The sequence below is a fragment of the Streptopelia decaocto genome (assembly GCF_964273445.1).
Source record: "Streptopelia decaocto genome assembly, chromosome: 4".
Classification (NCBI taxonomy): Eukaryota; Metazoa; Chordata; class Aves; order Columbiformes; family Columbidae; genus Streptopelia; species Streptopelia decaocto.
In genome coordinates, this window is record NC_138658.1 from 65,743,824 (window position 1) to 65,768,783 (window position 24,960).

General features: G+C 39.1%; 1 protein-coding gene and 1 long non-coding RNA gene across 6 annotated transcripts in view; one reads left to right on the top strand and one right to left on the bottom strand.

The window, feature by feature from the left end:
- The window catches only part of KIAA0232, a 70,056-nt gene extending 50,279 nt beyond the window's left edge, over positions 1-19,777 (top strand). For 3 of the 4 annotated variants that reach the window (XM_082050297.1, XM_082050300.1, XM_082050299.1), the window contains 4 exons: positions 145-3,442; positions 13,883-13,964; positions 16,041-16,138; positions 17,106-19,777. In XM_082050297.1, coding sequence (XP_081906423.1) covers positions 145-3,442; positions 13,883-13,964; positions 16,041-16,138; positions 17,106-17,285 — 3,658 coding nt within the window. In that variant the 3' untranslated portion in view covers positions 17,286-19,777. The remainder of the gene's footprint in view (positions 1-144; positions 3,443-13,882; positions 13,965-16,040; positions 16,139-17,105) is intronic. The other variant, XM_082050298.1, reaches the window with a different exon arrangement.
- LOC309438640 lies at positions 17,150-24,539 on the bottom strand. Of its 2 annotated transcripts, none has more exons than XR_014183833.1 (3): positions 23,854-24,539; positions 23,167-23,336; positions 17,150-17,288 (listed from the first exon to the last, which is right to left on the bottom strand). It is a non-coding gene; the product is annotated as an uncharacterized lncRNA (long non-coding RNA). The 2 variants fall into 2 exon arrangements; XR_014183834.1 differs by lacking the exon at positions 17,150-17,288 and adding an exon at positions 17,999-20,833.
- Between the last annotated feature and the right edge of the window lie 421 nt (positions 24,540-24,960).

Here is a 24,960-nt window from a genome sequence, read left to right on the forward strand (position 1 = left end):
AACTGGCATGTGCATGTGTAGAACAAACTAGATTTTTTTTTACAATGATTGGTAGTATTTTGATGTGCTTTAATAATACTTCTTAATCTTAACGCCTGTCTGAAGTTCTACCAACTGAGTGTGACCTTTTTGTTTTGCTTTCAGGTACTATGAAGCATTTCCTCCTCTTTCTGAAAAGCCAGTTTGCCTGCAGGAAATTATGACTGTATGGAATAAATCCAAAGTATGCTCTTACTCTAGCTCCTCATCTTCATCCACTGCTCCACCAACTAGCACGGATACATCTTCTCCAAAGGACTGCAATAGTGAAAGTGAAGTAACTAAAGACAGAAGTAATAAAGCATCTGCCACTGTACAGGAAAGAACCCAGCAGAAGAAAAGTAAAAATGAGAAAGAAAACAAGTTTAATAACAACACTGTTGAAGAGAAGCCTGTTCTGTACAAAAAGCAAGTCCGACATAAGTCTGAGGGAAAGATGCGTCCTCGCTCCTGGTCATCTGGATCCAGTGAGGCTGGCTCAAGTTCTAGTGGTAATCAAGGTGAATACAAGGCATCAATGAAATGCATTAAAGTAAGGCACAAAACAAGAGAGGTTCGAAACAAAAAAGGGCGTAATGGGCAAAGCAGGCTTGCAGTGAAATCTGGTGAAAAGGCCGATAGAAAAGTCCACAGCGGAAGCAGTAGCAGCAGTAGCAGCGGGTCCGTCAAACAGCTGTGCAAAAGAGGTAAAAGGCCATTAAAAGAAATCGGAAGAAAAGAAGCTGGTGGTAGCGATGGAAAAGATTTGTATTTAGACAGCAGAAATGAAAAGGAATATAAAGAAGAACCCTTGTGGTACACTGAGCCGATCACAGAGTACTTCGTTCCTCTTAGCAGGAAAAGCAAGCTGGAGACTACGTACCGCAACAGAGAAGATATATGTGGCGTAACATCAGAGGCTGTAGAAGAGCTGTCTGAATCAGTGCATGGTCTTTGTATTAGCAACAATAATATTCATAAAACATACCTCGCAGCAGGTACTTTCATCGATGGTCACTTTGTAGAAATGCCTGCAGTTCTAAATGAGGATATTGACCTCGCTGGGACCTCAATATGTTCTCAACCAGAGGACGACAAATATTTAGATGATGTTCATCTGTCAGAACTAACACACTTCTATGAAGTAGATATTGATCAATCCATGTTGGATCCTGGTGCCTCAGAAACGATGCAAGGGGAGAGTCGGATTTTAAATATGATTCGACAAAAGAGTAAAGAAAAAACTGATTTTGAGGCAGAATGTTGCATAGTGTTAGATGGAATGGAGTTGCAAGGGGAAAGTGCAATATGGACAGATTCGACCAGCTCTGTTGGTGCTGAAGGGTGGTTCTTGCAAGACCTTAGTAATTTAGCTCAATTTTGGGAGTGCTGTTCATCTTCTAGTTCTGGTGATGCAGATGGGGAGAGTTTTGGAGGAGATTCTCCGATCAGATTCTCCCCCATCTTAGACAGCACAATGCTTAATTCACACATGCTTGCTGGCAATCAAGAGCTCTTTTCAGATATTAATGAAGGGTCTGGTATAAACTCTTGTTTTTCAGTGTTTGAAGTGCAATGCAGTAACTCTGTTTTACCATTTTCTTTTGAAACACTCAACTTGGGAAATGAAAATGCAGATTCTAGTAGCACTGCTAATATTCTTGGGAAAACACAGTCTAGATTGCTAATATGGACCAAAAATAGTGCCTTTGATGAAAATGAACACTGTTCCAATCTTTCAACGAGAACCTGTAGTCCATGGTCACACTCAGAAGAAACACGTTCAGACAATGAGACTTTAAATATTCCATATGAAGAATCCACGCAATTTAATGCAGAAGATATGAATTATGTAGTTCCTAGAGTGTCCTCGAGTTATGTAGATGAAGAAATTCTAGATTTTTTGCCAGAAGAAACCTGCCAGCAACAAGCTAGAACGTTAGGAGAAATGCCCACTTTGATTTTCAAAAAGAAATCTAAGCTAGAATCTGTCTGTGGTATTCAGCTAGAACAAAAAGCAGAAAGTAAAGACTATGAAACTACACAAGGGTGTAGTGAAAGCAGTCCACATGGAGATGGCTACAGCTCAGGGGTTATTAAAGATATTTGGACAAATATGACAGACAGAAATTCTGCAGCCATGGTAGAAATAGAAGGAATAGAAGATGAATTGTTTTCAACTGATGTAAATAACTATTGCTGCTGTTTGGATACAGAAGCAAAAGTTGAAACCCTGCAGGAGCCCAATAAAGCAGTGCAGAGATCAGAATATCATCTTTGGGAAGGTCAAAAGGAGAATTTAGAGAAGAGAGCCTTTGTCTCCAATGATTTATCGAAAGTAGATGGTGGTGACTATACTACACCATCAAAACCATGGGATGTTAACCAGGATAAAGAAAACTCCTTTATACTTGGTGGTGTTTATGGGGAGCTCAAAACATTTAACAGTGATGGAGAATGGGCAGTGGTGCCACCTGGTCACTCAAAAGGGAGCTTATTACAATGTGCAGCTTCTGATGTAGTGACAATAGCTGGTACAGATGTTTTTATGACTCCAGGTAATAGCTTTGCCCCTGGTCATAGGCAATTATGGAGGCCATTTGTATCATTTGAACAGAATGAGCAATCAAAGAGTGGAGATAACGGATTAAATAAGGGGTTTTCTTTTATCTTCCATGAAGACTTACTGGGAGCTTGTGGTAACTTTCAAGTTGAAGAACCAGGGCTTGAATACTCATTCTCTTCCTTTGACCTGAACAATCCATTTTCACAAGTTCTTCATGTAGAGTGTTCATTTGAGCCAGAAGGAATTGCATCTTTCAGCCCTAGTTTTAAACCTAAGTCAATTCTGTGCTCTGATTCAGACAGTGAGGTTTTACACCCCAGGATATGTGGTGTTGATCGAACGCAGTACAGGGCTATACGAATTTCTCCAAGGACTCACTTTCGCCCCATTTCTGCATCTGAACTTTCTCCAGGTGGTGGAAGCGAGTCAGAATTTGAGTCAGAAAAAGATGAGGGAGGTATTGCTGTGTCTTCTCAAGTAGATGTATTTGAGGATCCACAAGCAGATCTCAAACCTCTGGAAGAAGATGCAGAAAAAGAAGGGCATTATTATGGAAAATCAGAGCTCGAATCTGGAAAATTTCTTCCCAGATTAAAAAAGTCTGGAATGGAGAAGAGTGCGCAAACATCACTGGATTCCCAAGAAGAGTCGGCTGGGATGTTGCCAGTAGGAAACCAAGATCCCTGTTTAGAATGCAGTATGAAAGAATCTCTAGATGGGAGGGCGATGGAGAGCTCTAAAGTCAACTGCAGAATAGTGGAGCCACGTGAGGAGACTGCCAGGTTTTGCAGTTGTAAAGCAGGGTGCCATTTCCCCACGTACGAGGATAATCCTGTTTCTTCAGGAGAGCTTGAAGAGGTATGTGGATATATAAAATTACAGAATTTGCAGCTGGTGGCTGATAACCAGCAATTTGTCATGTGACAGTTCAATTTAAACATTTGTAATTGTATAGGTCTCTAGAAAAATACAGTTTTGTAGAAACACTGGAGGTTCCATCTGAACATAAGGAAAAATTTTTTCACTGTAAGGGTGACCTAGCTCTGGCACAAGTTGCTCAGGAGGGTTGTGGAGTCTCCATCCATGGAGATACTCAAAAGACATCTGGGCAAGATCCTGGGCAACGTGCTCTAGGTGGCCCAGCCTGAGCAGGAGGAGCTGGACATGATGACCTCCAGAGGTACTTTTGAACCTCAGTCATTCTGTGATTCTGTGAAAAATTAACCATCTTTAGGCGTTACGGTGTCATCTTGCATACCTTTAAAAATATATGCATGTGTACACTCATGTGGCTTTAAAATCTGTTTATCTTAGGTTTTTAGCTTATCTGATTTACCTTCAATATGTTAAAATGTGCGTAAAGTTTGAGTAATAAGATACTACTGATTTTGATTCAAACCTATTTTAAAATTTTGAAGAGGAAGATCTGAAGTCAGTCTTTGCAATATGAATTATAGTTACTTCCAAGTAGAAGAGTTTGAATTGTTGGATGTAAACTTCAGGAAAGAAAGATTTGTAGAAAGGCTTAATTGTCTGGAAACTAAACAAAAAGAAATAAAACATGAATGTAAAATATCCATTGCTACCACAGTAATGTAAGGAGGCCTCGCTATAACTACGGGTTAAGCTCTAAGTTTTCTTCCAGGTCATTGTAGCCATAGATTAAATAATGTTGAATAGCAAAAATCCCTTCCAAACAAAAATATCCAAGTTCTTCTTGCTGTGAGCTCCCTCTGCTCTTGACAAGAAATATTTGACCAGCACAATGAAGGTCCTTGAATGCTTCCGGAGGAGGGCACCAAAACTGGTGGCAGGGCTGGAAGGAATGTCCCATGAGGGGTGGCTGAGGTCTCTGGGTTTGTGTGGAGACAAGGAGGCTGAGGGGTGACTGCATTGCTCTCTACAACCTCCTGAGGAGGGACTGTGGGGAGCGAGGTGCTGAGCTTTTCCATCTGACATCCAGTGAGCATTAAGAAGCATTTCTTTACCAAGAGGGTGGTCAGACTCTGGAACAGGCTTCCTAGAGAGGTGGTTGATGCCCCAAGCATGTCAGTGTTTCAGAGGCATTTGGACAATGCCCTTAACATGCTTGAACTTTTTCTCAGCCCTGAAGTGGTCAAGCAGTTGGACTACATGGTTGTTCTTGGTCTCTATTCTAAAATTATTTCTGCAGCCAGCCCAGAGATGATGTCTGGATAGTTATAAGTTGCATCTTACATTTTCTTTTCCTCATCAGCCTCTGCTTCCACATACTCAGCAGTGTGGTATCTACATTAGGAGGAATTTTTTCTGTTCTCAACTGAAGAGTTGCACCCAGCTTGCGTTGGGTAACTGTATGCTCCTCAATTACAAGTTTGAAACACTAATGCGTGTATGGGAAAGCTAACCTTTTTCTTGCTGAAACTAAAGCTACCTGCCTTTTTGTTGAACAGAATCAGAGTTCCTCATTTTCCTTCTTCTTCATTTATCCTCTGATCCTCCTTTAAATTAGTTGCTATTGCAGCTTCTTTTCCCAATGTCAGTAAGTTGATGTCTCCTGCTTGCACAGGAGAATCAAATTTTACTTTTTCAGGCCTTTTCTATCCATCTTTTGACTCCTGCTGCTCTGTTAAGTTAATGGTGATGAAGTGGCTCAGAATCTTTTCTGAAGTTTGGGAGTTTCTGGGCTTGTGCCAGGTCTTGACAAAACAGCCACCAAAAAATGAATAAACTTAGTCTGTAAGTCAGAATAGATTTGGGAATTGCCTTTCACCCAGAGTAAGCAGAATTGAAGTTCATCATGCAGTAGGGCATAACAAATGGTATAATACAGTTATTTGTGATAGCAAGTGTCCAGAGTTCCTTCCAGCCCTTTTCAGATCTCCTTTCTGGACGTTTAGTTCTCCATGAGGATGTTTATTCTCATCATCAACCAGTTATCCATTCAAGAAAGTACCAAATGTCTAGTATAAGTTTACAGTGGTTCCATAGTTTGTTTTAGCTATGAGGCTTGAAAAAAACTTTGGTACTGAATAGTGCTCATAAAGCTCTGGTGTTTTATTGCTTTAAGTTCCTTAGTACAACTAACGGCTTCACTTGCTCAGGTTACGTGATCTTGTAGGCATTTTCACAAGTTCAAAATTATAAGCCAGTAAGAAGTACAAAGGGCCAACAACCATCTCCACAGTCTAGACTCCAATTTGGTTTGCAATTAAGCTCTTCCTAGGGGGCTTCAGGAGCCTGATTACAACTTGAAATCTGAAAATGGGGTTAACTGGCCTCCTGTGTCTGGTGTGTCTCAAGATGATGTGGGCACACCAACAGGCTTTTTGGCTTGAGAACATTTACCTAAATTTGTTGTTGTAGTTAAGACTGTCTGTAAAATAAGAGGTTTTTTATGCATTAAAACAATTTTAATACGTTGATTGTGAAGTAAACTTTAATTAGTAAAGATTACTATACTGTGTACAGGAAGGAGTGCAAATGTCATGCAAGTATGTCTTCTGTATATGAACTCTTTTCTTTTTAAGAGTTATATTAATTATTTTCATGAGCATAAACAAAATCAATATAAAATACCTATTCTAGAATGGTTTAGGAGAAACATTCTTCCCAGATACTCCACATATACCTGCATGGGAAAAAGAGTTTTAACTTGAGCAGAGGCTGTGGAATTGACTGATCGGTATAGATCAATATTTGTAAAGGATTTTTTAAATGAAACTTCTGTGCTTGCTTCTGTTGACTTAGCATAAAAATTACTGTTTAACTCACTGTTATCTAACATAAAGTTTGAGCTGTGTTCTGAGGTACCTCTGGTATTTTTGCTTGAGTAATGGATGTGAAAATACTAATGTAGACCACAGTATAATAGTAAAACGTTCTGTTTTGCGTCACATAAGCTTGAATTATATTTGTGCCGTGCAAACATCTTTGAATAACTCTAGTTTATAAGACTGTAGAAGAATCTGGTTCAGTTTCCTCCCACTTAGCTTCTATATGAGCACACTTCTTTTGGAATTATAGTGTATTTCGCTACAGGAATTTGCCAATAACTCCTTCAAAAGTGAATGATAATTGTATACCTAGCTTTAAGAATAAAAACAAACAAAACCCAAAAAACCACCACTAGAACACACCTACTCCCAACAACAACAACATAACCTACAAAAAATACCTGCTTAAGTACAGTCCTTTTTCTTCCAAGTAAATGTTCTTACCATTTAGCTGTGGAGTCGTGGGTAAGTACAGTCTGGTCCAGTTAATGGTCTCTCAATATAATAACACTCAGTCTCTGACCAACAAATTTTAAATGGGCTCTGATCTAGTAGGTGTGTCCTAAGAATGCCTATATTCTTGAGTCCTTGACATGGATAAAGAGGCTCGTGGGTTTTGTTGGGATTGGTATCACACTTTTGAGGCCTGAACATGCCTAGGATAAACTTCACTGGGAAAAACCTTAAGTGTTTATGATCTCATTACTTATTTGGCCTGTTAGATTTGTTGAAGTACTTTGTCTGGCTGGAGTAGTGCAATGTAAGTGTATAAATCCTTCAGGAGAGGCTGGTGAGAGAGGAAGGGAAGAGAGGTGATCGATGTACATTGGTGCTGAGGTCAGTAGTGTAGGAGGTACCTGCCATAAACCAGGGTAGTGATAAGAGACAAAATTCAGAGGGGTCTGCTTTATACTTTAAAATGAGGAGAATCAAGTGGGAAAAACATTCAAGAGCATGTGAAGTTGTCCACATACAAAGCAAAGGACTTGACTGTAAAAGAGAGAGTCATTTGGGGCTGAGAAGGGATTGGTCCAGGTACTTCTTGGTAAGTGCTGATCACGGCAGATGATAAAAACACCTACAAAGACTTTGAGCTCTTTCTAATTAATAAGACATTAATTTGCTGAGATTTTGAAGGGTGAAAGTATCTTGTAGAGTTCACAATGACAGCATAAAAATAATGAGGAAAAAAAACAAGGTTTAAAATAAGCCAATAAAATAAAAATCTAGTACAACTGAAAGTCCTAGAAGTAAGTCAGAAACAGGAAAATGACTAAAGGATATTTCTGAGACAGAACTAACAAACTTGGAAAGCTGTGAAAAGATTATGTCAAAAAGGTATTGTATAGTGCATTTTTTGTCACTGTTTGAATTGTTGGTGGAGAGACAACTAAGCGAAGGAGTAGTACAGATAAATTACACTGTTTCAGCTAGTCACAGGAGTATTTAGCTGAATATCATGAGCTGCAACTAATTTGAAAAAAGCTTAGTAGAATACTTGTTTGAAAGCACACAGGAGATAGAAAATATATAAAAGGCAAACACATTTCCATCTTAAAAAGGAGAATGGAACTTGGGGTATTACAGATGACTCTCTTAATTCCCTAAATAAGTGTTTTAAACTGTACATGGCACAGATGCCTGAGAAACAGAGAAAGTTTTTAAGTATCGGTTTGGCAGAAAGATTGCACTCTGAAAATAACAGTCAGTGGCTTATTAGAGGACAAGGGAGATGATTAATTTTTTCTGGTCTGGGGTGTAAAATACATGTTTATGAAAATCCCTGATGATATCAAACTGGGAAGTTCTGCAGTTACACTGGAAGACAGGATTAGAATCAAAAGGCTGTTAAATTGGAGAAATGGTCTGAAAAATAAAATGCAATCCAACAGGGACAAATACAGACTTCTAAAGAAGATAATAATCCTCTTCACAAACAGAGTGTGGGGAGTGGCAGGTGGAAAACAATGTGAAACAGGAAAGCATCTTGCAGTAGATCACGAGCTGAGCATGAATTAGCAATTACGCACCGTAAAAGCCAGCATTGTGGTATATAAATAGGAAAGCCCTTCTGTAAAGAGGAGCAGTAATCATTCCTCTGGAGCTGGAGAGTCTTCTGCTGGAGTATTGGGCTGAGCTCTGGTCACCCTATATCAGGAAAGATGTCCTGAGGAGAGCAGCACAGAGATCACTAGTTTTGAAAACACAGACCTGAAGAAGAACCCGACATTTTTACAGAAGCCATGTTCACAGTTACAGGAGATATAGAAAAAGCTGCGTTGTGGTGTAGGCTCTGGTAAACACAAAGAAAGTGCATGTGATGACCTTAAATCACAGCAAGGGAAATGGAAGAAAACTAATTCTAACCAGAAAATGAGCTTACTGTAAGGCTCAATAATTTTTAGGGGAGCAGTGGGAAATGTCTTGAAGAGATGCAGGGTGTAGGAATAGTGCATTGCAGTGTGCAAGAGTAGAGACTAGATGATCTGGTGGGGTCCCTTACACATGTATTTTCAGTTAAATATGAGAATTAGGTGACTGCCAAATCGGTTTGAAGAATGAGAAGTCTAGACCAGGCTCCCTTCATTCATTTGTGACTAGCTTCTTGAGCCAGATGTAACTTCCCTGGGTAGCTGATGAACTAAAATTAGGATCTGATCTTTTGGAATGGGACTCAAGGGTTTAATTGCTGCTTTGACTTCTAAATTATTCATGTGTTACTTGTATTCTTTCTGATAGTGAGGGGATGCAGAGCAAGTTCAAGGAAATTCGTATTTACAGATTAGTAGGATTTTTTCTGTGGTTGGTCATGAATCTGTCAGTCATAACACTTCAGATAATATTCAGATCATGAGGCTTTAGTGCTTATTCTGTTCAGATTCTGCAAAACTCTTGTCACTGCTCAGTCGCTGTCAGTGTGCATTCTGAAAGAGCAGAAATATTTAATGTGGGTGGTTGCAAATGAGCATCTAAAGCCCAAGTAGTCTCTCCTGAAAGGCATATCAATTTAGATGAAAAATAATAGCTATTTAGATGGGTGGCTGGAAAGTTTGATGAAGCTGTTTGTAAAATACTGGAAGTGTGCTTTTTTCAAGACCTGCCGGCAGGTGGTCCTTCAGACTGTAGACTCCAGCTCTGAGAAGATGAAGTTCTGACCAGTGTAACTTTTCTAACTAGCAAGCGATTGATCTGCCATCTGAATTTGCTGTAGGCTTTTGTCTGCAACTGTAGGGAAAAACTTGTGATGGAAGCAAGGAAATCAACAAATGTTTGCTACTTCATACAAAATTGTTAGTGAAGGAACAGCCAAAACCATCATACTAAGATTTCCCCCTATGCAGATTGTTGATAAAATAAGATTTAAGTTGTTAAGTACATCCTATATCTGTTCTTGTTGGAGAAGAAAAAATGTGTTGCATATTCATAAATGCTCTCTGAGTAGTGTATCTGAGGTTGCAAAAAAGATCTGTTTTATTCTGCCTAGAAGAAAGAATAAAGTAAATTCCTAATGAACTACTTGTATGAACAATCAAGCTCTTACCTGAGGAGAAATATTTTTTATATATATATATATATATGTATGTATGTATAACAAAATACATATATTTTAAAAAATTTAATAACATGAACTTCCCTTTTAATACATGTGTATGCATAAGGAGAGGGGGAAGGAACCTCACCTCTCTGCCCCCTCCAAATTTCTCCTGCCTTTTGTTTTGTGATTTTTGCAGCTGCAACTCTATGATTCAGGCTATAAAACCTCATACCGCAGATGTGACAGTACCAGGTTTATAATTTTATCATATTATTTGGTCTTTTTACCTTGAATTCTGCTTTCATACCTCTAGACCTGGTCTTTCGCAGCTTTGGTAGTCATTATTTCCTTGCCTGCCTAAATGCCTCTGTCAGAGATATTCCTAACAGTTGGCTTAGTGTCCTGTTGTACAGAACGTCAAGTTAAATTTCAGCTCTGTCAGCAACCCAGCAGCACCATGCAAATGTGCTGTTTATCAGGCTGCTTGCTGGTCACAGCCGAAACCCCTGGTGTTGGGTATGGCCCTTGCTGTAGTGAATGTGGAACAGTTCACGTGAGCAAAATGAGCAGAAGCGTGAAATGCTCCTCCTGGGCATTGGCTCTGGCAGGCCCAGCTTCGCAGGCTCAAGTGTCCTCACCAGAGCAGCTTGTTATTTTCCCCAGATCAATATAACATGATATTTTGCTGCGTACTCACGCTACAACTTCATCAGCTAATGAATTACATACTGCTTTCCATAGTAGTCCTGTGGGTAAAGCAGCAATACAATAAAGCTGTGTAGAACAGTAGTCTTCCTGAGCTGCTTTATTTCAAACATGCATGTGAGTGGAAGAGGTGAGGAAAAATCCCATGGATTGCAGGAAGCTGTTCATGCTGCAGGAAACAATCTTTTACTTCGCTGCTTGTTTTCCGTTTTATTCAATTGTATCCTTAAAATACTGAATTGCTTTTCCATTGTGATGCTGGAGCTCAAATTGGGGGTTGGACTAGCTGACCTTTGACGGTCCCTTCCAACCCAAACTATTCAATGATTCTATGAAATACAAGTAGTTGTTACAAACTTTAACTTAGAAAATCTCTCCTATGTTATCTGCTTTACACCAGCTAGATTACAGAGTCATTTCACTCTGGTTTGATCTTTGAAGCAGCACTAGGTTTTGGGGTTTTTTAGTTGAAAAAAATGTAATACTTGCTTTTATTCCTTTGGAAAATATTTGTGTTGATGTTTGTTCTTCTTTTGTATACCAGAGGTTTCATTTGAAATTTTGGATGAAAGACCTACGTGGACAGCCCTGCTGTTACATGAAGTTCTTAGGAAGGTTCATTTGAGAAAAAAAGACATAAAATGAGGTTGGAAGGAACAAATGCAAGCTTACAAGTGCTTTTTAAAGTTTTGATACTTTTTTTCCTCTTTCAAATTCTTGTACAAGCATTAGCAAAGCAAACTTTAAAATTACGTTTTCTGCTGTTGGCTTAACTCTTAGTATGGGAGAGGTAACAGGGGGACAGAAGCAGAATTGGACTTGTAGTTTCTGCATGTAACCGTACAATTCTGACCCAAATCTACTTAAAATTCATAGACCATTGTGGCTGAAATCCAGGACTCGGGGCAGGAGGATCTTGTGTAACTGCAACTTTACAGTAGTGTTTGTGCTTGGGAATGCTGATGTCCTCAAGTGATTTTTACCTCACATCAGGCTCTAAGAGAAGCCTCTGTTACCATATGTCCGGCTGTGAAAAAAGAAAGAAACGCCATCAGCCTTCTGTCAGACCTGCAGCAAGACTGAGAGTGCAGCAGCATTGCGGTTGGGTTTGCCTTATTGTCTTTGAGCTCTGCTTAAGAATAAAGCAAAACAATTATGAATGGTTTGAGAGAGGAAGGGCTTCCGCTGGCTATTTCTAATACCACTACCATTGAGAAGAATAGCTATTTAGATGGGTAGCTGGAAAATTCAGTAAAACTTTTCATATATAAAAATTTAGTAAATCTTTTCATATTTCATACTGAAAGTCTATGTATGTGTGAGAGAGGAGGAGGGGGCATAAATTGAAAATGCCAGTTTAGAAGGGGAAGAATGCCAATGAAGGAAGGTAGAGTCATGGTACTACACAGGAGTTGGTATTTCGTATATACTAATTGGGAATAGTTCTTTAGTTCACAGAAATTTTCATGATGATAGACCATGCAATTATAGTAAACACTGAATGTATAAAATTGACATCAGCTCGTGCCCCCCATCACCTCCCAAACAAAACTCCCAAATAGTGGGTCTGTCTGTCTACCTCTGTCCGTTTGCTTTATAAGCCTGACCTTAATGCTTGTTTAGAAATGAAGACAAGTCATTCCACGAGGGTCAGTGTGGGGGCAAGAGGGCCAGGTCTGAGCTCAAACTGAAGTCTTGCTGGGCTGCTGCTGTGCTCAGCTCAGTGTCTGGCTGTCACTGCTCTGGTCCCTGGGCAGGGCTGGGAGGACACAGGGGCTGAAGCAGCTGCAGTCGACACCAGCTCAGTCCCTGGCCCAGCCTGAGGCAGACGCGCAGGCTCTGATGGTGACTTAGCCCTGGAATCAGGGCTGCTGGAGCTTCTTACACCTGCCCGACTTGAGATGGCTTTGCTTGTGACCCACAGTGGTTCATCCAGCTTCTCACGACACCAGCGATGGGGGAAACTTGGAACTTAATAAAGCTTTGTGCCTGTGGAGTTGGGCTGCCTCTGTCTATAGTCAGCAGCAGAGTGAAGCTTCCATGATTGAATTTATTTGCAAATGCACATATTTCTTACTAAATCCTGCTTCAAATACTCTAGAGCTTTTTTTAAACTATGATTTAATTTTCCCAGAACTCCCTTTTCTGGAGTTGGGGTTTGAGCTTTTGGAGGGTCGTTCCAAAAGGACTGTTCTTCAGTGTTATGAGAAGAAAACAGCATGGATAATTTCAGTATTCGTTATAGCAGAATTTTACAGGGAAAAGGGTTTAATCTGGCACGCATTTCAGAATAGAGTATTCTTGAGTTGCTTATTTGAGTTGAGAGGGATTTCTCTTATATTAAATCAGAGGTGTTTTTGAATTTAGGTTCTATAAGTTTGTAGGTCTGGAGTAGCTTTAGGAGGAACAAAAGGAGATTAGTTCAATTTCCATGCTTAAATGTTCTCAGATTTACAGAAAAGGAAGCTGGATAGAAACTTAGTGTTGAAGCTCCTTTGTTACTGTTTGTAGTAGCTAGTTGTACTATAGTTTTTGAATCATTCTGTTTAATATCTATAAGGGATGTTACAAGCTGGCATCATCTTTTCCGAGCTGATGAGGTTACCACAGATGCAGTTACAAAACAGGGATATGTCTGTTGTGACAAGCCTTTGGTATTTTAGTCGTGTCCATTAATTTCATAAGGACAGGGCTCTGGTAAACTTAAATTAGCATTAAAAGATGGGGAAAGAGTATTTAGGCATTTTTAGTGAGTAGATTTAGATTATTTTTAGCATAAAGTCAAATTATTAATCACCCTCATAACCAGTTTTCCCTCATGTTGACACATTCTCTAATTTTATGCTACCCCATTGATGGTAATACTTTAAACATTAAATTTTGCCGCTTTTTGTTTGCTTTTCTGTTTTGTTTTACACTGAACCATTTGTCACGTTGACTGATGTTGCTTCATTGTATTTTCATCTCTTGGGTAGCTCATCTGTTTTTTTCTTTTTGTACTTAGATTATGAAGCATAGGGCTGGCATTCATCTTTTTGTTCTGGTTTTGTACAACTCTGTATCGATGAAGTTTGAGCCCCCCTGCGTGGAGTTCATATTGATTATAAGAGCTCAGATAATGTATGTTCTGTTGTAGTTTGACAGTCCTTTCCTGTTAGTGTTAGAAATCAGTGTGACCTTTAAGACTTAGCAAATTGGTTGTAATACCAGAGTTTCCTCTTATACATGTAAGTATATTATTTATGGCACAATGAAGTGTGATTATTGTCTAAACACTTTCCTGTATTGAATACTAATCTGCAGAGAATGAGTGGCAGCCAGGAAAAGCAATGTTGGTGGGAAAAGGCGCTCTATTCTCCCCTTTTTCCTGCATCACAGTGTGAAGGTAAGAAGCTGTGCCTGTTTGACCTAACTTGCTCTTGCACCTGTGTTAGAATGAAATGCTCTTTCTTACGGATTGGAATTGCTGCAGATGAATTGGAACTTCCATCTGTATTGAAAACAAACAAAACCTTTCATAATAAATTCTCGTATCTGAGAGAGAACTGGGATGGTTCAGTTGCATTTGCAATAAGTCTCTAGCATGTTTCTAAATAGTTTTAAAATGGAAGTACTTTTAAAATATTCTTAATATTTATGCAAACTTATTCTATTCCAGAGCCAGAATATTATTCTCTGACTCTGAAAATACTTTATTACATTTCTTGAATGTTTCAACCTGAATAATACTTATTAGGTAACTAATTTTTTAAGGATGTGAAAACACGGTAATTACCTTTCATGGGTTCACGTAAATGACATGCCAGTTGTTCAGTGAATGTGTGGTATTTCCATCCAGCTGGGAAGGAGAGGGATTTGCCTCTTGGCGACTGGTTTCACAGCGGCAATCTGGGAATGTTTGTGTCCCGCGCAGAGCAAGCCCAGCCCCGCAGGGCGGCTGCTCACCCGCAGCGGCAGCTGCGCTGCCACGCTCTTTATTGCCTCCCAGGAATTCATAGCATCTGACAGCTGGCCTAAGCCCAGGCCTTCAGTGGACAGGCGAGAATCCAGACAGTTTTGGTTTTGGGGTTTTTTTTGCCTTCAAACCAAGTTACCCTTTCTGGAGAGAAGGCAAGAAGCTAAATAAGAACATTTTGTATACCAAATGGACAGACTTTCTGCTGGTAGAGGCTCAGTGCAAAAGAGTTTTGACCAGAAACCTGCCTCCTTAATAATCTGGAAGTAGATTAGCTGGTAATTATTACTGAACTATTTTTGGAGTGCACCTTAAAGTGCAACCAACTAAAAGGTGTTCTCGGTGCCACAGTAAATGCTCTTTACTATGGTGTTTAGAACAGTTTGAGTTACTTTCAAGAGCATCTTCACATACTTCACTCCCAACTATAGAAGTGTGTTTGCACAGTGAAAGAGAATAGATTGATGCCTGCAGGACTTTGATTTCCCTCTGGGACTGGTCACAGAACCTCCCATATTAGAAAAAACCCTCAGTATTTACAAAGTAGAGATATTTAGTGTCCTTTTGTAAAGTTTCGTTTTTTCCCCACAGTGATAACTGCAGAGGCATTATTGGTGTACTAGCAAATGTAGTGACTCACATTCTTTGAGGATGTATTTAACACGGTAATCCTTGCATTCCTGTGAGTGAATTGTGTCATCCTTTTGCTGACATCCACTGGTGATCCTGCAGAACTGTCTCAGTGTTCACCACCTTATTTCATCAGAGGAAGACAGAATATACAGTACGAAATACTGTGAAGTCCAGAACCTGCTCAATACAGTGGCAGAATTTCTGTGAAGTACAATAGTTGCACAATTTCCTCTTTTAGACTGAGTTTAAAAAAACAGAGCGTTATCCTCAGAACTAATGTTATTCTTCCACAAATCTTTAGCTGTATCCAGTTTTCTGTATGGGTATTTTTATATGTGGATATTGATGCATGTGATCCATATATATTTCTGTGATATATGTTGGTATTATCTCTGGAAATTTACTCTGGTAAGTAGAAACCACAGCCATTCATGTTAACTTTTTTTGATCTGAATTCAGGATCAGGCTGCTGTTGCAGTGTATTTTGTGTGGGTATAAAAATAGGAATGATTTGGAAAACTGTGCAGTATCAGAATTTAAAAATACACTGAACCATTTATAATAAAAAGGTAATTATTGGTCTTTGTACCTTACTATTTTAGATGTTTCCATTAACTAAGTAGCTGCTTTTTTTTTTCTTTCAAATTTGATTATCTAGGTAAGATTTGATGATGCTTCATTAAGGTATTAAGCTCTTCTCTTTAAGGATATCAAACTAAAACACCCACAAGTACAGAGTTTACATGACTTAGAGTGTGAATTTCAACAATACTTCTCTAGATGATTTCGTTTTGGCTAAATGTAAATAACAATGTTCCTCAATTGTTTTTTCTTCCTTTTTCCTCTGAAACACCCCCACAAACACAATCTAAGAGTGTTATACAAATGCCAAGGGAGAGAATGGTGTAGGAGAATTTGCAGATGCAAAGGAAATATCCAATGATGATGAACATCTTTTAGATTTTAATATGGTAAGTTTGTCATTGGTTTGGGGGAGGAGGTTTTTTGTTTATTTTATGAGGGTGTGCTATCACACCTTTCCTTTCATCGCAGTTTCCAGTCTGGCCTCAAATGCAATTTCCACAAGAACCTTCTAAAGCTTTTCTTCCCTTACTTTGTTTTTTATTTCCTTGCCTCTGTGTCTTGAGCGTTCTTCTGAAAACTCCTCGGTGTTGTATTAATACTCGGGGGAATTACAGCCCCAGTTGTACTTCTAGTAGTTAAGCAAATTCAGTTTCCTTTGGGAACATTTGACTTGAGGTTGTTGTCTATGTTAAACACGAGTCTTTTTTCCCTCAACTTCTAATTTCAGTAAGCGTAGAGTGGGCTGATGTGCACTACGAAGGCAGAAAGGACTGGTAACTATAGGAGTAAACATAATGTATGCTGAATTCTGTCTTATTTACAAGCAAAAAAAAACCTTTTTTTTTTTTTCCATAGAGAAATTTTTTCGTTTCTCTGTGAACTTACTGATGTATTTTTAAACTTTATAGTGATGGTAGCAGGTAAATTTACATCATGACATGCTTACTATAGCTTTACTGATTCAGCTGAAAAGATACTGGGTTTGCATTGTTAGTCAGATCTGTGCTGTGTTTTCTTCATATTTAACACTTACTACCACGTTTTGGAGGTAACTTTTACAGTCATTTTCTAACATGAACTGTGATAATGATGCATTCTAAGTTCACTTTTGATTCTCTTGCTGTTTTGTGCAAATCCTAAAATTAAGGAGTAGGAAAACCTAATAAAAGCCCCACCTCTTCCCCGGTGTTCAGCATTCCTTCCTACACAGTGGACTAAGTCAGGAAAGAGGACTTGCCCTGTAATTGTGACATCTCTCTTGAACAGCTACAAAATTATAAAGCCTCCCAGCCCAGACAAAAGCAAGCATGTTCTTTATTGTTCCCCATCAACACTGTCAGTTTAAATCCTTAGGTTTCTTCTGTTTATGAAGCAAGATGTGCAGATGATATAAATGCTGAGGCAAAACCAAATGGCTTCAGGAAGAAGATCTACTCCAGCGATAGCTCCGGCTCTGCAGACACAGCTTCAGAAGGTGGAAGTGAATGGGCTGATCCGTGTGAGGAGGAGCTTTTTTCTCGAACTCAACTATAAAAACTGCAGAGTAGAAAAGATGGTTTAAAAGGAACATGAGATGGAAAACTATCTTTCTTGAGGGTCTGTAGCTCTAAAACAACAACTTGAGTTTCCTCTTCAGTTAATGGATTCAGATGTGTATTTATCTTTCTCTTCTTGCTGATTTTATAGATGAGGACACAGCTGTGCTATTGAAGATTTTTTTTTCTCAAAAAAAACTGTTAAATTCTTGGCTATTTGAACTAGACTAGATTGTGTTGTCAAATCAAGAATGGATGTGCATGTGCTTGTCTTAGTAGTACCACTGCTTTTTTGCATCTTAATTGCAGTTATTTTCATTCGTAACTGTAGCCCTACCACTATTACAACCTTCTTAGCATCGCAGTGTCTACAACTACTTCTGCTATTCTGAGACTTCAGCTTTCTGCACATTAGGCTTTGTTCTTTAAGAACTGGGAGATAAATACTTAACACTGTAATCTATCAGTGCCTTTCTGAGCGCAGGAGAAAAGCATGAATGACTTGTCCAGTCTTCATTCAGTAAATCTCATAATTTTGAAGTAGGAACAACAGGGTTGTGCTTTAGAGACTTACAGAAACTGTGTTTTCTATCCTATGATTCCCCCCTCCCGCAAACCAACACTGAGGATACCATGGTTTGTATTTTTGCTAACTGGAGAAGCCAAGGATTTTTTTTGTAGGTATGGAGGCAATGTAGGTGATTTTTTTCCTTCTTTTTCTTTTTTTTTTTTTCTTTTTTGTCCTTTTTAGCAACTTGCCAATGTGGGGCAGACATTTAAAAAGTAACACCAAAAATAATAAACCACTGGGGTGGTGAGTGGATTGTTGTGAATTTTGTACCGAGTAATGAGAATGTTGTCTTGTTGCAGATGATGGCATTCATGTAACCTGCAAAAGCATCCTGTACTGAACTTGAGCCTGAATGACTGAAACTCTCTAAAATGCTCAGAGTGTTCAATGTTTGAAATGCAAAGGGTCAGTGCTTCACTTGAAAGAAATCCTGTGGCTGCTGCAGTTAGCTGCTGTTGTGGCTGTAATTTAGTAAATCTCGTAGTTCATTTTGTGTTCCTGAGAGAATGTGTGGGGCAAGTTATGTGTGTGGTGGGTGGGGGCAGGGAAAGCAACGACTTACAACATACATGTGTGATTGCAGTAGTGATTGTTGCTTTATGTGACTTGCTTTTAAATTTTATTTTCTTAACTTAGAAAGTCAATACATTGTCAAGTTGCATCTATACAAGACTATCAACTCCTTGTGCTTTCAAGACATTATGCAAAATGTATAAGCCAGGAGGAGCAATATTTGCAAAACTAAACATTCTAAGTTTTCACCAACTCATAGTTTAAAAAACAACAACAACTAACTAGTCTATACAATAGCAGCATGTCTATAACATCAGGAAGTGCAGGAAGTCCAATACCAACTTGAAAAGCTTAACCATTAATTTTGACAGGCAATAAACCTCATGAAAACTATAGCTGTGTGAAATGTGAGCTGAACTGCCTTTGAAATATGTTCTGTGCTGGTAAGGGTTTCTGAGTAACTGGGTTTTGTTGCCTTTATTCAGTTGATAATGTAAGAATTGAAATCCGCGGTTGGAGAACCATGCCGCTCTTTGTGCAACGCTTACGTTGAGATCCTTACTGAAAACTGGCTTGGTTTGTCCTTACCTGGGGACTTTCTTTTGGTCCTCCTCTTAGACTATGTTTTAGGGTTTGTATTCATACAACAGATATTTTGACACGTTACACTTTCTTTCCTTAATTTATTTGCAGACTTTGGGTAGATTTTTATATATTTTACTTTCTTCTGGAGCTTCCTTGAGAGGTTGTTTAGCACCTGCACTGAGAACTAGTTAACTGTAACATGAAAGTAAAAAAGAACTTAACACACAAATTCTTCAAATCACTGCAGTGAAGAATGGAATAGAACTTCATTCGAGAACAAGAAATGACCAAATGGACATATTTCAAACACAAACTTCAGCTCAGTTAATTTTGGCTAGAGCTGCTTCTTTGGTAAGAAAGGGCTCAAAAATGACAAAGGTGTTGCTTATAATTACATTGTGGCATGTAATAATTCCAGCACCTTTGGGGAAAATAAAATCGTATCTTGAGCTTGGGCAATAACAAATTGTCTTTACTTGTTTTCATAGTTTAATGGCTAAAGCTCTAAAGCTTTCAGTGAGAGTTGAAGTGTGGTTTTTAGTTTTTCCGTATGGATAGAAACACACAAAACAACAACAACCAACAAAACACCAACAACAGAAGCATTACAGGTTGGCATACGCTGAACCGCACTGTGGTATGAAGCGCATTGCATATCCATAGCACTGAAGTATCAGTTTTCCATTCCTGGGCTGAAATTTGTTTCTACTTTTTGCTTCAAGTGGTTGTATTGTTCTGATTTCACGTACACCAGAGTAACTGATTTTGTTTTCTTGTGGAGTTACTTAACACCGAATAAAAATATAAAAAGGACAATTGGATGGTGTGTGTGCGTGCGTGTGTTCATTTTCTTTGGCTAATGTTTATAACTTAGATACAAGATGGTAACTAAGCATTAAACATTCTGGAGAGAGAGCTTGAGGTATCTGATTTGGGAGTCCTTTTCATTGCTATATTTTTTTAAACTTTTTTTCCAGCACAATGCAGGAAAATGAAATACACTGCATATGTTCTTTAAAATATATATATATATATATATATATATATATAAACAGACATAATAAGCTTAGTTCCCAGGTCCTTTCTCACATAACAGTCAAAGAACTTTTATATAATAGCTGACTTCATTTCTGCTCTCAATTTGTGTTCAGCCATCAATGGTCAGTATCTCACTGTATCTTTAGAAGAACTGCACCCGTACACAAGAACATGCTCACTCTTAACCCCATGGCCAGACCTCTTTTTCTAAAAAGGAAAAAAGAAAGACCCTGTTTTGAACAGCTCACATGCAGCTTGGTGGAGACAAGTACATGATCTCGCTGTGAGTTTACAGCAACAGTGACCTGGGATTGTATGCAGAATGATTTGCCATTCCCCTGAACTAGAGTGCAGTGAAAATGCCACATAAATACACACAGGTAATAATGGAAAATAGTTGTTCTGCATGGTTCTTGGGTAAATACTTTTGTTCATTAACATCGAGCATGCTTTAAATTTTGTAGTTGAAACTTTCAAAGGCATAAATTATTTTTAGTTATTTCTTAAATACAGCAGGAGTATATTTTCACTGCGTTTACAGAAGATGCTCGATAAAAGAATTACATCTGATCAGGCAGGACTTTCAGTTGTTGTATCTGAATTATTAACTCCACATATGCTAAAGAATTAGTTTCCAATGTAAAGAATGCTGCTGTCCTGCAAACCCCTCTGTGTTGTCCTTGGCAGCAATTGCGCCTGTCTGTGGTAGCACAGGCGGTAGGTGCGCGTGGAACTGTGACTTAGGGGAGTGCCGTCCGCAGTGAAAATACACAGAAAGGTACCACAGCTCCTGCACAGCCAGTCTGCCCGGGATTCCTTGCTGGTAACTCATTCTTTCCCTGCCAGGACCAGCGTATTTAAGCATTATCCCCAACAAATTTGTCATCTGCCTTTCATACGTTATTTTATCACCTGTGAAACTAGTAGCAATGAGAGTCCAGAGGTTTAAGACAAATTAAACTTAACGGATACATTTTAGGCTTATGCAATATCCCTTTTCCCGTTATTCAAGCTGCTCTTGAAATATAATATGCAAGTGCTTGTAAGTGTTATGAGCTACCTCTGTGTTCTAATACGATGATAATGGGATTAAAAGGAAAAGCAAAGCCAACAGAGCTGGCAGTGGGTCAGCACGCTGCCCAGACAAAGCGACTGGGTGGCCAAACAGGGGTTTCCCTGCCCTCCTTCCTTGGTGTGCGGAGCTTCACCTGTAAAGAATGCACCGAGGACAGGGACTGAGACGAGGGACTTCCATGTACGCTGCCTTCTCGTACCCGACTGCCGACCCGCAGGGCAAGTGCTTCTGGAAGAACTGCCTCTGTTACTATAATGGATTTGCAGCTGTAGAACCCAGTTAATCCAAGACCATGAGACGGTGCAAAAGCAGCAGTGAGTCCCTGTCACCACAAGGCATGGTTGCTTTTATTAACAGCAGTAACAACTATATAATATTGTTGCAATTGCTTTGCACATGAAGATTTTATAAAGTGTTACTGAAGAAGACCTAAATGCCCACCATTTCTGTGCCGATCTTATTTTACTGACCACAAGGGAATGGAGCACAGTGAGATGTAGCAACTCTCCTTGTATCATGGAACTAGGCAGTCTCAAATTCTTTAATTTCTTCTACAATCAATCTAAACATTCAAGCCTATTAAAAAGTGTCAATGAGGACGTGTTCATTTCAGTGTTTTTCTTGTTCATAGCCATGGAAATCCCTGAGGAAATGGCACCGTAGTACAGGAGCAGTACTGAACGCAAATACGTAAGCACTAGAATAGACTGCCTGAAAAAGGGATGCCACTTCCACCATGGGACATTTTTAGGAACATATTAGACAAATGTGTTTTTTCCTCGGGGGAAAAACGAGGAATTAAGTGATCTCCAGATTTCTCTGAATCCTGTTTTCCATACAGGAACAGCTTACATCCAGAAGGGCTGTTAAATTGATTGAGTTTACAAAGGAAAAAAAGAACTATTAGATTGCCTATGGGACATTAAAACGTGCAGTTTTTCCTTTATTGATCCCAAACTTGTGTTTGAAAGGAGTACAGCTTGTGTGTGGTTTAAGCCCATTATCCAAAGGATAATTTGCCTCATCAATCCCTACCTGCCATTACATCTGCCATCCTGATCCCTTCCAGATATAGGACAGAAACTGGTATTGAATTTTTCTTTTTTTGCACAGTTACTTCACGCAATAATGAACGTTACGGACTGTGAGCATCCTTTGGTTCCAAATACCCTTTCGGTAGGATTTTTTCCCCCTTTTCTCTTATATTTTTTGTAATATTATGTAACTTCTAATTTTTATATTCATGTTTGGCTTTTAATTGTCTTCACTTTGAGATGGCGTTTTAGCCCATAGTCTTTTGACCCTGGAACATTTCTTCATTTGACAACAAAGTCTCCTTCAAGAAGTTTCAGTTGTGATTCATGCTTTTAAGATATGTTTCCTATAATTTTATTCAAGACAAAAATATTTTTTGAATCACTGCAGATCCATAGAGACACAATATTCGATCTGTTATCTGCCCAAGTTGAATGTTACCTGGTTTCATTCATTATTACTAGTTCCAGACAACAAGTAATTTTTAGTCTAGTACTTTTTTCCTAGCAAGTCCCAACAGAAAATTACCACATTGGGTGCAATGCCTCTTGTGTTACAGAATGAATGTTTGCTTTTGGAAATGTAATTTAAATTGTGCTCGCTTAAGAGAATCTGCTGCAGCATTCCAACTTCTCATCATTCAGTTGTGCATTAAAAAAAAACAACCTTGTTTTCTTCTCTAGTGTGATATAGTGATGAATTAAGATCCAAAAAAGAAGTACCATGGAGGCTTTGTTAGCAGTTATTTATGGGCACTTAAGATTCTGCAATTCTGAGATATTTAAAAGTAGCAATATTTTTAGTTTGTACAGTCTTATTCCTTTAAGCCTTATTACTCACGTTGTCTTTCCTAAACAGCTTGTAGACAGCAATAGAAACATTCCAGTCACACGCATCACGGTTCAGTAAAATCAATTTGATGTGCTGGAAAGTCTCGCACCATCTTCCCTGCCTTTGCTGCTCTTTATTTTCTTGCTGTCTCATGGAGGGGAACTTTAAACCATGTAAGTCTATTCTTACCCAGTGGTTACAGAAGGGTTAACAGTAATGATAGTTACAGACCTGGCTTCGTTTTCCTCCTCCTTTATCAGGTTTAAACTCTGTAGGAGGCGGCAGGGTTTTCTCCAGCTGTTCCTGACTCAGACCAAACCTATTAAAACGGTTCGGTGCACAGACCTTCCCCTGCTCGCAGGAACGCCCGTGCAGACGGCGGCTGTACTGGAAATGAACTACTATCCAACACAGACGTGCAAAAGACAGATGTTAGTTTTGTGTGAGCACAATTAATTTGAGATGAATTTGAAGAGCGTGGTATTCTCCATTTGTCAAAAACATCACCATCTTCTTGTGAGGTATTGATATTTTTGATGAAATCATCCTGCTCATTGCTACAAGTCAGTAGAAACCTGAATTTATTCATTGTTCCCTTTCCTGTGTCATAAAACATGCATTAGTTACTTTACCATGCATACACAGATCAATATCTCATCACTGTTCTAACACCTTCAGGAGTGAACTTTTCTCTCTTAGCAGGATGGACGATAACAGATTATCCATCACCTGCTGCACTGCACTCCTGCTTGCATGAGCTAAAACTGCCTTAAATGACTGTGATGGGAAATGGAGCCAAGAGCTGCTGACCAGCTATTATTCAATGATGTGCAATCATTTTATCTTCTCAATATGCAAATCTCTGGTTAGAGAAAAAAGATATTGAGATGTCTTCTACTTTATGACAGAATTACTGACCTTGAGGTAGGCAGGGAGCTGCACAGCCAAGCTGCACAGCTCAGTTTGGCTGTCTCTGAAAGCTGCTTGTATCATACTTGGCTTCTGATGAATGGAAATTCAATCTAGATGTTCCCATCTAGTTCTTAAAAAAATTAAAAGTTGTATCAGTTGCAAAATTGCTGAGGCTTAGCCTAAGCAGAGAATGATTTCCTACATCTACAGGCATAAGATGCATGAGGGAAGCTTGTGTTTCTGCTCCTGAACTTGATCAACCTTGTTCTACAGGAACAAAGGAAGGACCGTTACTCTGCATTCCTTTGTCATATGTAGTATATTTTGGACAAATTTGCGAGACAGAACAGAGCACAAACGCTTCAAGTTTTTTTACAGAGTAACCATAAAATTGGCCTATATAATTCTGCTGGTATGAGTTTGTATGACAAGGCTTTTGAATTGAAAGTTTTCAGAAAATTAAAATCTCTAGCACTGGTCTGTTGTTAGACCACTTCCATGTTTTTGTCCACTAGGTGAACACTGGTTGCCAATTTGAGGCCACTCTGTGTGGTGCTTCATTTCTACACAACAGCCACGGGCAAGACACTGCTGAGCAAAACATCAGGATTTTCTCCCAAGAATTTTTAGGAAATTAAGTATTTTACAGGTTTAGCTGACTCTGAATCAGTGGCAGAGCACTGATGATAACCCTGCTCAGTAAGCACCACAACTAACTTCTTATGCTTTTGAAGATTTACTTACAAGACAACTTGGTTTTTCAGCGTGCTCTCCCGGATGAACTTTGTATTTTGCACAGCTGAAAAACAAAGGCGCTGAAGGTCCCCCTTGCACTTAGTTACACATTTATACTTCCTGTGCCTGGTAGTACCTGTTCTGTTTCCTTTCAGTAACTGGGACATGCCACGCTTCCGTGAGAGCTAATGGTGTGATGCTGCATTTAGTCACATAATGTCAGCCCTTCAGCTTTTCCCAGTCTGGAGGAACAGTAATACACAATACTTGCAGACAGAAACTATCTTATCTTGGATGGAGGTGGCTTTCACTGACCTAACACTAACTGCTAATGCAAAAAGTCAATTTTTGCTAATAGCTCGCAACAAGCAGAAGTGC